General features: G+C 35.1%; 1 protein-coding gene across 1 annotated transcript; it reads left to right on the forward strand.

The window, feature by feature from the left end:
- The first annotated feature begins 650 nt into the window (after positions 1-650).
- LOC111368109 (boron transporter 1-like) lies at positions 651-6,779 on the forward strand. Its single transcript, XM_022989320.1, has 12 exons — positions 651-1,822; positions 2,091-2,173; positions 2,272-2,464; positions 2,539-2,677; positions 3,034-3,199; positions 3,430-3,596; positions 3,720-3,893; positions 4,024-4,119; positions 4,432-4,569; positions 4,683-5,002; positions 5,521-5,791; positions 6,168-6,779. The coding sequence occupies exons 1-12, from the start codon at positions 1,719-1,721 to the stop codon at positions 6,588-6,590; spliced, it is 2,274 nt and encodes a 757-aa protein (XP_022845088.1). The 5' UTR covers positions 651-1,718; the 3' UTR covers positions 6,591-6,779.
- Positions 6,780-13,522: the final 6,743 nt, after the last annotated feature.

A 13,522-nucleotide genomic window follows, 5' to 3' on the forward strand; every position in this document is an offset into this window, starting at 1 on the left:
AACAGCATGAGATCCTATCAAAAATAATTTATTTTCCTTTAGAAATTGTAAATTAACCAGGAAAAAAAATTGTATTTACACAATTTCTACCCGAAGGTCAAAAAATTTCCTCACCCTCCTCTCCCCTCTCCCTCTCCCTCTCCCTCTATCCTTCTGCAAGTATATTCTTTGTAGCCACCTGGGCCACATCTCAATTGGCAAAAGAAGGAATTCTTCAAGGCGGGCAGTTTAGAGGTCGCGGGTTCGATCCATGGGGCTCTTGGAATGCAAGCTTTCTCTTGGAAGGCAAGATATTTCTTGAAAGGCAGTAGTTCTCCTGGAAGGTAAGGTGCATACATGAGTTTGACTCGCTCGACACTTTGACAGTTCAGTTGGGAGGGCTCTTGCCCTGGCCAGTTTGGGGAACAACCCGCGATTTATGTGGTTTGTGTGAAGAGGAGCTGGATCGTAGGCCCCAGAATTAGTCATTGTAAGGCGGATACCTGGGTATTCAAAAAATAATAATAATAATAATAATAAATAAATAATGTATATTCTTTGTAGCATGACCGTAGAGTACAAAATTTTAAAATTATCACATTTTACCGTCTTCAATTATTAATATTGTGTTTTCGTTTCTTTTTTGAGGTAGCAAAAAGGGTTATGCTTACTCACCACACCACTATCACGACAATTCTCTACTATCTGCAGAGTTTGTTCTCTCTGAAAAAAAAAGAAAAGAAAAGAATTACTTGTAATTGGAAAACCTTCTTTAATTCTCTCTTGTTTCTTCTGGGTACATTGCAATTTCGTGCTATTTTTCCCAGCTCTTTTTGTCAAAGTTGTCTTTTTTATGCATATAATGTAACTGCAAAACAGCTACAATCTTAATGCCCATTCACTCAAAACCGATTTAAATCACTCCATTTCACATTTCGAATTATGGGCTGTCGCTAATTTTTCGGGTTACTTGTTTTTTTTTCTTGTTTTGCCATGCCCAATTTCTTGAACTTGTACTAAAGCAGCGAAAATAAGTTTCTGAAAATAAATGGGTACTCGCTAAGTTTTTTGTTTTTTAATTTGCGGGGTTTGAAATTTCTAAAGCTTCTGTTGCATAAATTTCGACCATGTAAATGATCTTAAGGCATTAGTTTTGCATTTTGTTCGGGTTTGATCGCAATTTGGTGATAAGTAGTTATTGAGGAGAGAATTTTGTTAGTTGATGGAACCGAGCTTTATTGAAGTCAGCTGTTAGTTTACAATCTCTCCAAATGGCAAGAATCTCCCTATTTCGTTGATTATGATTCTTGCTCAGTATGACATTCTCTTTCATAAAAAATTAACAGAGTTTCTCATATGGAATCTAAGTAGCCAAGTATATTTTTGTGTGGAATTCAGTTGAGAATTCTATCCTTACCCTGTTTGTGATTCATTGCTAACCAATTCTTTTGTTCTTTTTAAAGGGCTTTTTCTATATTCGGTTAAAATGTAAAGTTCTTGAATTCTTGATACGATTTTCTTCTAGCGCCTCTTCAAAAGTTTATGATGAGTATATAAAAAAAATCAATGCTTCCTTAGTTCATGAATAGTCTTTGCTTATGCAAATCTAGTTATAGGATTGTTGCCCCGTCAAATCTCATCAAATTCATGCCCAATTTAGTGCCTCTTTAAATACTCAAAAAATAAGAACTGCTCTGTAAAAATAAGAACTGCTCTGTTTTGGTATATTTGGGATTATCATGGAAGAGACTTTTGTTCCTTTTCGTGGAATAAAAAATGATCTGAAAGGGAGACTTCTATGCTACAAACAAGACTGGAGTGGTGGACTACGTGCAGGTATCAGGTTTGTGATTTTCTCAATACTTAAAATATAATTATATATTCTTGTTTATGATTGTCTCAAATAAGAAAATAATACGAGATGATTTTATCCTTCGCTTGGAGAACTAGAATTATGATAATTGTTGAATTCAATGCTCTTTATCACTGTATCTTCCAAAAAATTGTCTTGGTATCGAAAATGAACAATGAAGGTGCAGATTATATTAGCTCTGCTTTATATTACTAGCACGGTTGAGTATATGAGTTACTAGCATTGTATTGTCTTGAAGGATCTTGGCTCCAACAACATACATATTCTTTGCATCAGCAATTCCGGTTATATCTTTTGGAGAGCAACTGGAAAGAAATACTAGTGAGTTTGTGTGTTGTGCTTTGAATTTTTCTCGTTTTTGTGTCTCTTCTCAGATTATGTTTTCTAAGATGTGCTGACAATTGATCCATCTACTGCAGATGGAACCTTGACAGCTGTGCAAACACTTGCATCAACAGCACTTTGTGGTGTAATCCACTCGATCATTGGTGGACAACCACTTCTCATACTTGGTGTTGCTGAACCAACAGTGTTAATGTACACATTCATGTTCAATTTTGCTAAAGATCGAAAAGATTTGGGGGAGAAATTATTTTTAGCCTGGACAGGATGGTAATTTCTTTACACTCGTGGAACATGAACGGAAGCATTTGATGTTGATTGTGGAATTTAACACTTATATTTAGGGTGTGCGTATGGACGGCCCTTTTGCTTTTCTTGCTGACCATCTTGGGTGCATGCTCTATTATCAACCGATTTACACGCTTGGCTGGTGAATTGTTTGGTCTTTTGATTGCAATGCTCTTTATGCAGCAGGCAATTCGTGTGAGTATGAATAAAAATCTTACTCCCTTTCCTTCTGTTAACTTTTTTTTCCGTAGAACCAGTTCACTTAAAATATTTGATACCAAATTCCCAAATTTTTTTCGAAACCTTTATGCTCTTAAGGCTTTTAGCTATAAATGAATTACTTAATCAATCACCAGGTCCAAGGAATAATCGCTTTGCATTTGCTATCTTTATGACTTGAGAGTCTTAATTAATACCCTTTCCCATTTGTTTAAATATTAGTTTCTATTAATTGTCCATTTCTCTACGTCCAATTATATGAGGGTTTTTTATTTTTTTTTCAAGCTGTCTGAAATATTGAGAAACTCTAAAATTAGTTGAGTCTTTGATAGGGAGTTGTGGAGGAGTTTGGAATTCCAAAGAGAGAAAATCCGAACGAGACTGCATTTCAGCCTTCTTGGCGCTTTGGAAATGGAATGTTTGCATTAGTTCTGTCCTTTGGCCTTCTTCTTACTGCACTGAAGAGCCGTAAAGCTAGATCCTGGCGATATGGAACAGGTGCTATGAACATAAATGCAAAAACACACACAACTAATGGGCACGCGCATGAAACTCTAGTTAGAACAAGAAAAAGGCAATTATGAAAGGAAGAAGAGAAATAGTTCTCATTTATCAAATTCATAATATGGTTACATAGTTTTCACATTCTCGTATATTATCATCGTTAGAACTCTACATATTTTCATTTGTATTTGCTCAATTTCCCTACTGTTGATTGTAATTTGAAGGATGGCTTCGGGGATTTATCGCTGACTACGGTGTCCCACTCATGGTGCTTGTGTGGACTGCTGTATCTTATATACCGGCTAATGATGTTCCACAAGGGATACCAAGGCGACTATATAGCCCAAATCCATGGTCTACTGGTGCATACTCAAATTGGACAGTCGTAAAGGTGTTACTACATCGTATTCTCATAATGTCCAAAAAGGGATTTCTCATTCTCCTTTTTCTTCTCTACATTTTACTTTTAACATTTTGTGTAAATGTTGAATATTGTGCTAAATGAACTTGACAGGAAATGCTGAATGTGCCTCTACTATATATTATTGGAGCTTTTATTCCCGCAACAATGATTGCTGTCCTTTACTATTTCGATCATAGTGTTGCATCTCAACTTGCCCAGCAAAATGAATTCAATCTAAAGAAGCCTGCTTCTTATCACTATGACCTTCTTCTATTGGGATTCTTGGTAACTTATTTGATTCAGTTGTAAATTTGCATAAATCACTGAATCGAGTGTACTCTAACACTTATATTTAGTACAATAAGCTAATAACTACTTACTGCAGCTTTTATTAATAGATTTCTGTTCCGATCAGGTCATACTATGTGGTCTTATCGGCATCCCTCCGTCCAATGGAGTTATTCCACAATCTCCCATGCATACAAAAAGTTTGGCGACTCTTAAACATCAGGTAATATTCGTGAAGGCTGGATTTCAAGTTTTTGATTATCATACTGCTTCCACAACACAAAAAAAAACCAGTCCTGCGAGTGATTGTGTTCAGAAAAATTATTATTATTATTAATTTTAATTTTTTTTCTGTGTGTATTTCACCCAATGATTCTTGTCTGTTGCCATTCTTCCAGTCGACCAGCACTATTTATTTTATGACAGCCTACCTTGCATGATGTGCGTTGATCACAAATTAGACCACCCTTTTCTTTTAATTATTGGTTAATGAAAAACGATATTATCATTTATTTTCTTCTTTCTTCAACAACAGCTTTTGCGAAATAAGCTTGTATCGACAGCTCGGAGCAGCATACAGAAAAATGCAAATTTATCTCAGTTGTATAGGAGCATGCAAGAAGCTTACAACGAAATGCAGACTCCTCTTGTTTATCAAAGTCCACAAGCTCTGGTATTTTCTGATTTTATAAGACTAGCATGGTAACCCACGAATATTTTCATTTTTTGACTGGCTACTTGTGTCTGTGTAAACTCACATGCATCTTATTTTATTGCTTTTATAAGGGGCTGAAAGAGTTGAAAGACTCCACGGTCCAACGGGCCTCGAGTAGTGGATACATGGACGCGCCAGTTGATGAGACTATTTTTGATGTCAATAAGGATATTGATGATCTTTTACCTGTGGAAGTTAAAGAACAACGACTCAGCAATCTGCTTCAGGCATTAATGGCTGGGAGTTGTGTTGCTGCTATGCCTCTTTTAAAAAGAATTCCGACTTCAGTCCTCTGGGGGTACTTTGCTTTCATGGCAATTGAAAGTTTGCCTGGAAATCAATTCTGGGAGCGAATATTATTGCTTTTTACTGCTCCAAGTCGAAGATACAAGTATGTCTCTACTCGTATTCATGGCTGAAAGTTGCTTTTTAACCTACTTTCTTACTGTTTCAGTTCTCAGATATTTATAAGTGTGCAAGGGAAAAAAATGGGGTGGCTGTTTTTTATCAGATGCTACATGCACCTAATGTTAAACAAATTAGTTTAAGCTCAGAAAACATCATCCTACCCCCAAATCCTGAAATGGCAGTTTATGTTCATTGCTTATTTTGAAGCGTTAAGTGCTTGCTCGGGATAAGCTTTTAAGTGCTTATAAGAAGTGGGGCCCACGAAATACGCGATTAAAAAGTAGATAAAAGTTGTGGTTCCTGAGGAATATATGGTAAAAAATAATGTTTGACCAGCTTATAAGATTGAAAAATCTTTGCCAAACATGCTCTAATCATGATTTATTTGATCTGGAGTAAATGAAGAATCTTTTTTGCTTAGTTCTCTCTTATTTTTCTTTCGTTGTTATTATTACTATTTGTTAAAACAACTGAAGATCTTCAACTCTTGAATATTTTCAGGGTGTTAGAGGATTATCACGCTACCTTTGTTGAGACAGTACCTTTTAAAACAATTGCCCTCTTCACTATATTTCAAACGACATACTTGCTTTTGTGCTTTGGCATAACATGGATTCCAATAGCTGGCGTCCTTTTCCCATTGTTGATTATGATTCTCGTCCCAGTGAGACAGTATTTACTTCCCAAGTTTTTCAAAGGAGCACATTTACAAGACTTGGATGCTGCTGAGTATGAAGAGGCCCCTGCTATAAATTACAACTTATCCTTCGAAGTAAGTCAATATTAATTTGTTTTCTGAAATTTTTTCTCAGCTCATTCATAGAGGATCTATTATTTTATATGAAAAACCACAATAGATGGAATGTTTGATTAATTGTGAATATAAATCTTAATGCGGCGGACCTGGTCTCCTGCCCCAATATTGAGAGGTTTTTGTCCACTGAGGGCAGGATATCAATTTCTCTTAATATAGTCTTAGGCGGGGGGCTCGTGTTGACCTCCAACTAAAAGTGCATGAAAAGTGACTTACCCTCCATGAACAGGAAGTACGATGTATATGTTAAAAGAAACTGCACTTCATCAATAGGGATCTATCTAAATGAACTTTTGTCGTGTTTTCATGTTATAAACTTTTTGTAAATCTGCAGAATCAAAGCGCACAGGCACGAGTCACCAATATTGATAGTGTTGAGATTCTCGATGCGATCATGACAAGAAGTCGTGGTGAGATACGACAAGCAAGCAGCCCAAAAGTAACAATTTCCACTCAATCGCCGCACAAGGAAATGAAGTCTGTTTATAGCCCGCCTTTGTCTCAAAGGGAATACAGCCCTCGACAAGCATGCAGCCCAAAAGTAACAATTTCCACCCAATCGCCACACGAGGAAATGAAGTCTGTTTATAGCCCACCTTTGTCTCAAAGGGAATACAGCCCTCGACTGAAGGAAATGAGGACCCAAAGAAACACTATATCTGGTGGAAAAGGACTAGAAATAAAGCAAACTCCTAGTTCTCAGCCATCTTTACATAGCCAAGGCAGTCGTGGTTCACCTCGACCTGATACTGTTTGAACTGTTCTCTTAGTAATCTTGTTACTGTTGTTACTAATAATTTAAAGTTCATTTATGTATTTTCAATTTTTATAAAGTATTTGGTTGTCTAACTTTTCGACCTAGTATATTTTGCTTGTGTCGCGTATTTCTTGTATCGATACACGCGGAAGATTATTTTATAATAATGCAAATATGTTAATCAATGCATATCCTTTATCTTATGGTTTCTCTTTGTTCTCCTAATTTATTTTGTACAAGATTCAATAATCACAATCTCCATACTGGAAAACCAAGATGAGCTGGATTTGTTTTTCTTTTCCCTTTTGGAGAAGCAGTACAAAATGAGTATCCTTAGGCCAACTTATCTGAAATTGATTGGATGGTTTGGTTTTGCTCCCTACCCATGTTAATATGATAGTCGAGTTAAAGGAGGGAAACGTAAAACCTTACTTTTGTAGAGTTACAATCAACTAAAATATATATGGTTTGACTTGTTAACCATGCTTGAATGCCTTATTTATAAGGATTCTTCTATCAACTGGACATTTATTTGTATTGGATTTCAAATGTTGAGGAGTGGTTATCTCAATTGCCAACTATTGGTTATTCTAAGAAGGAATATGCTTTGATAGTAATGATTATTATGAGGTCTAATTGGAATATTCGAAACAAAATAACACCGCAATGAAATTATGTTATTGTGTAAAGTCACGATCCTAATAGAATATGTTATAAGATAGAGTGAGAGATTGGAATTAACACAACTTGATGTGGTTACGAACGATCTGATAGCGCTGGATTGTTTAATAGATGTCGTGATGGGACAAAGTAGAGAAAATAGTGAAACCACATTAGAACAAAATTTATTTTATTATTGTGAATTTTGGTATTTAGGGATGTGATCTAGTCTTCCAATTGTGGTTTTGAATCATGCAGTATGAATAGGAAAGTGTTTTCTGATATAGCACAAATATAGGAATCCTCCGCTTGAGCTTTGCTTGTTCTTGTTGAATTACCGGAAAATGCCAGTCCATTCCCTTTCTTTTAGTTGAAGCCTCTGCCTTTTTTCCCCTTAATTTCTTATCTGCACATTGGCTTTGTTTTCTCCCAAGCATGTTGAAGTTGAAAGACATGATGTTTAGTATGCTATAACTTTATCAGATATTTGGTACATTGAATTGAACGTGACCAAATACACTAATCGTCTAATCAAAGTTTAATTCAATCTAACGGTTCAAACATGCCGAATAAGTTCCTCCGTACTTATTCCTTCAACACACGTGTTAGATTATGCTCATTTTTCATAATCAACAATTATCTTCAGAGGGCCTTTATTAAGCAACCTTGTGCCGTTTAAGACATGCATTGTTTTGTGCTTGTTCTTAATGAAAAATTCCATTAGACAAAGCATCATCAGATATTTTCGTATTCTCTTAACTTATGTTCATTCTTAATCAAGAATTAATCTAAATAGATCTTCTCTACAGTGATCGAGCACCATTTGAAACGTGTGTTATTTTATAGGTCTACTGAAGATCAAATTCGCAAGTAATATCAGATATTTCTGCACAATCAAGATTTTCCTATTATGATTTGTGCAAATGCATTATAAAGAAAAATGCTTATCCAAAAGTGAAAAGGTGATGAAGAACATCAAATTGCAATGTTAATCTAGGACTCAAATTTGGCGAGTTTTAGGACACACCAGTGGAGATAGAGTCATCATTTGGCCATTTAGCAGAAGCCTTTGCCTCCACACCCCCCCCGCAAAAAAAAAATTTCTTATCTGCACATTGGCTTTGTTTTCTCCCAAGCATGTTGAAGTTGAAAGACATGATGTTTAGTATGCTATAACTTTATCAGATATTTGGTACATTGAATTGAACGTGACTAAATACACTAATCGTCTAATCTAAGTTTAATTCAATCTAATGTTTCAAACATGCCAAATAAGCTCCTCCATACTTATTCTTTCAGCACATGTGTTAGATTATGCTCATTCATAATCAACAATTATCTTCAGAGGGCCTTTATTAAGCAACCCTGCACCGTTTAAGACATGCATTGTTTTGTGCTTGTTCTTAATGAAAAATTCCATTAGACAAAGCATCATCAGATATTTTCGTATTCTCTTAACTTATGTTCATTCTTAATCAAGAATTAATCTAAATAGATCTTCTCTACAGTGATCGAGCACCATCTGAAACGTGTGTTATTTTATAGGTCTACTGAAGATCAAATTCGCAAGCAATATCAGATATTTCTGCACAATCAAGATTTTCCTATTATGATTTGTGCAAATGCATTATAAAGAAAAATGCTTATCCAAAAGTGAAAAGGTGATGAAGAACATCAAATTGCAATGATAATCTAGGACTCAAATTTGGCGAGTTTTAGGACACACCAGTGGAGATAGAGTCATCATTTGGCCATTTAGCAGAAGCCTTTGCCTCCACACCCCCCCCGCAAAAAAAAAATTTCTTATCTGCACATTGGCTTTGTTTTCTCCCAAGCATGTTGAAGTTGAAAGACATGATGTTTAGTATGCTATAACTTTATCAGATATTTGGTACATTGAATTGAACGTGACTAAATACACTAATCGTCTAATCTAAGTTTAATTCAATCTAATGTTTCAAACATGCCAAATAAGCTCCTCCATACTTATTCTTTCAGCACATGTGTTAGATTATGCTCATTCATAATCAACAATTATCTTCAGAGGGCCTTTATTAAGCAACCCTGCACCGTTTAAGACATGCATTGTTTTGTGCTTGTTCTTAATGAAAAATTCCATTAGACAAAGCATCATCAGATATTTTCGTATTCTCTTAACTTATGTTCATTCTTAATCAAGAATTAATCTAAATAGATCTTCTCTACAGTGATCGAGCACCATCTGAAACGTGTGTTATTTTATAGGTCTACTGAAGATCAAATTCGCAAGCAATATCAGATATTTCTGCACAATCAAGATTTTCCTATTATGATTTGTGCAAATGCATTATAAAGAAAAATGCTTATCCAAAAGTGAAAAGGTGATGAAGAACATCAAATTGCAATGATAATCTAGGACTCAAATTTGGTGAGTTTTTAGGACACACTAGTGGAATGCAAACAAGAAGAGCACAATTACAAGTTAGTGCAACTTTACAGTCTTGTATCCCAACCAATATTATTATCCTTTCAAAACCTGTTCCCTGCACTTTCTTACCAATATGGCTTTTACCAATTAACACATTACACAGATTTAAATAATAGAGCCCATGTTTTGAAAAATACATTTTTGATCAGTTTCTTTTCTATACCAGATTTTTTTATTCATAATAATCCGGATCGACTCTAAAATTTTGAATGCTCTATGAGAAAATCTAAATGAGTGTCCTTCTTTCTTTAAGCCTGGTACCAAGTGAAGTGTCAAGTCACTAAATTCTTCATTCATTTATCGATTTTCATTTTGTAAACCTCTTTTAAATAACTTGTGAAAAACAAAAGAACTCTATCAAGATCTTTCGAATACGCTAGATTTGATAAATAACAAGTATAAAAGTTTGAAGAAAAACATCTAGAGAAATTATTTTTAGGACCCTTTTCTAATGAAATCTCTCTCGTATGACCATTTATAGCTAACAAATCCCAAATTTTATGTCAAGGTTATCGCAAATTCTCTAACAGAAGCTTTATATATAAGCTCTATAAAACTTATCTTGTTTCGTCTAGAACATGTGCACCACCATCCTAAAGAAAATATATAAAAATTTTAATAATGTCAAATAATTGTAGATTTATTACATTTTATACAACTAAATCCCTAATTAAAAATCTAGATGACAAATTAATAGATTAACACACATCTATACCATAAATTAATTTTCAAGAACCAACAGAATCGAAGTAAAAATATGAAGATAATGCTACATATACACATCAAGGTGTATACACTAATTTATAGTCCCCTCACGTGGAGGGAGGCCCCCGCATAATTTATTGTATGTGGCCTCCTTCATGTGAGTGGGACGTAAACCCATGTTTACATGATTACGTAGACGAAGCATTACTCAAGCTATAATACATCTAAATGCATCATGCTTGTGATAACTACTAAAATAAAGGACTTATCACTTCCACTGAGAGTTAATGGGCTAGTTTTTAGACCAAATTTGACCCATCTAGATCAAAGTGTAGATTAAAATGGAGGTAGAACCATCATTTGGCCATTTTTCGTTTTTCAATAATATATTAAAAAAATATCACAAGTAACAGTCATAGGTGAAATATTACATGTCAAAGTGTATGGGTTATAGGTCACAAATTCAAGAGAATTGATCACATACCATTAATTTCTCAGGTCATAGGTCACAAGTCAAAGTGTATAAGTTACATGCCACAAATTCAAAAGAACTGGTCACATGTCATTAATTTCTCCGAATTGGTCACAAATTCAATTAACTAAATTTTGGCGATGAGAATTGAAGTTATTTGCTCCAGCGAGTAATCTGTAGATTCTTTCTTTGTTCAATCATCAAAACACCTTAAAAATTAGTTATTGTACTCATGGATCTCGAATCGAGTAGATCTCAATGACTGTAAGAGGGGATGGCGACAAAATCTCAAAGGTGAGAATTGAAGTTATTTGTTTGGGTGAGTAGTGATTACTTTGTAGATTCTCTAATTGTTCAATCTTCAAAACACCTTAAAAATCGATGAATGTACTCATGGATCTCGAATCGAGTAGATCTCAATGACTGTAAGAGGGGATGGCGACAAAATCTCAAAGGTGAGAATTGAAGTTATTTGTTTGGGTGAGTAGTGATTACTTTGTAGATTCTCTAATTGTTCAATCTTCAAAACACCTTAAAAATCGATGAATGTACTCATGGATCTCGAATCGAGTGATGTTGGTGAATCTGAGAGAGGATGTCAGCGAGTGGATGTTGATGATTGAGAGAGAGACTGGAGAGATATTGCCAATGATCGAAAGGAAGATTAGAAAGAGATACATAGCATATTATTTTATATATAATATTTATTAATTATAACTTGAGTTTTGAACTTTTTAAACTTTTCTCTTAAGATTGAATTAAGGTATAGCTAACACCTTAATTATGCATTCTTCCCTTTTGACATTTAAAAAATAAATAAAAATTATGTGCAAAAAATTTATGCAGTTTTTCCTTACAAGTTAGTCCAACTTAAAAATTTTATTAGTTTTGTCCAAGCCTGCAGATTCAGCCTGCCAAATATTGGTCTAGTTCCTGTATCAAAATGGGGATAGCATAAGACCTGAAAACCAGGCTCAAATTTGAAACTTTTGGGCCCGAATTATCCACCAAACCCAAGAAAATGTTATTTTCAAAACCTAAATCAATCCGTGAAGGAACCACTTATTGAGGACCTTCTCCAAAATCTTGCCTGCACTTATCGCCAAAGTATAACTCAAATCTCCATCTGATATTTGAAATGGTGGTGGAATAATACCTCCTGATCTACCCGGTGGCCTTTAGCATTCCTGCTACTTCGACGGGCGTATATAACTTGAAAAATGAGGATGGGGCAGTTGTGGAATAATGCCTCCTGATCTATCTAGTGGCCTTTAGCGTTTCTGCTGCTCCGAGGGATGTGTGTAACTTGAAAAGTGAGGGCGGGGTTTTCTCCCCCGTTTTACCTCCGTTGTGAAAATCAGTATACGTATTAGGAAAACAAGGACGGAATTCAGATGGCTGAAAAATACGCAGTCATCCATACCTGTGTCACCCTCGAGGGTATTTATAGATGTTGGAAACCGAGTGAGAGCTGGGTGGGGGTCGACGGTCTCGCGTAGAGGTAGAGTAATTGGAATATTCGAAACAAAATAACACCGCAATGAAATTATGTTATTGTGTAAAGTCACGATCCTAATAGAATATGTTATAAGATAGAGTGAGAGATTGGAATTAACACAACTTGATGTGGTTACGAACGATCTGATAGCGCTGGATTGTTTAATAGATGTCGTGATGGGACAAAGTAGAGAAAATAGTGAAACCACATTAGAACAAAATTTATTTTATTATTGTGAATTTTGGTATTTAGGGATGTGATCTAGTCTTCCAATTGTGGTTTTGAATCATGCAGTATGAATAGGAAAGTGTTTTCTGATATAGCACAAATATAGGAATCCTCCGCTTGAGCTTTGCTTGTTCTTGTTGAATTACCGGAAAATGCCAGTCCATTCCCTTTCTTTTAGTTGAAGCCTCTGCCTTTTTTTCCCTTAATTTCTTATCTGCACATTGGCTTTGTTTTCTCCCAAGCATGTTGAAGTTGAAAGACATGATGTTTAGTATGCTATAACTTTATCAGCTATTTGGTACATTGAATTGAACGTGACTAAATACACTAATCGTCTAATCTAAGTTTAATTCAATCTAATGTTTCAAACATGCCAAATAAGCTCCTCCATACTTATTCTTTCAGCACATGTGTTAGATTATGCTCATTCATAATCAACAATTATCTTCAGAGGGCCTTTATTAAGCAACCCTGCACCGTTTAAGACATGCATTGTTTTGTGCTTGTTCTTAATGAAAAATTCCATTAGACAAAGCATCATCAGATATTTTCGTATTCTCTTAACTTATGTTCATTCTTAATCAAGAATTAATCTAAATAGATCTTCTCTACAGTGATCGAGCACCATCTGAAACGTGTGTTATTTTATAGGTCTACTGAAGATCAAATTCGCAAGCAATATCAGATATTTCTGCACAATCAAGATTTTCCTATTATGATTTGTGCAAATGCATTATAAAGAAAAATGCTTATCCAAAAGTGAAAAGGTGATGAAGAACATCAAATTGCAATGATAATCTAGGACTCAAATTTGGTGAGTTTTAGGACACACCAGTGGAGATAGAGTCATCATTTGGCCATTTAGCAGAAGCCTTTGCCTCCACACCCCCCCCGCAAAAAAA

Source organism: Olea europaea, chromosome 18 (assembly GCF_002742605.1).
Source record: "Olea europaea var. sylvestris chromosome 18, O_europaea_v1, whole genome shotgun sequence".
Classification (NCBI taxonomy): Eukaryota; Viridiplantae; Streptophyta; class Magnoliopsida; order Lamiales; family Oleaceae; genus Olea; species Olea europaea.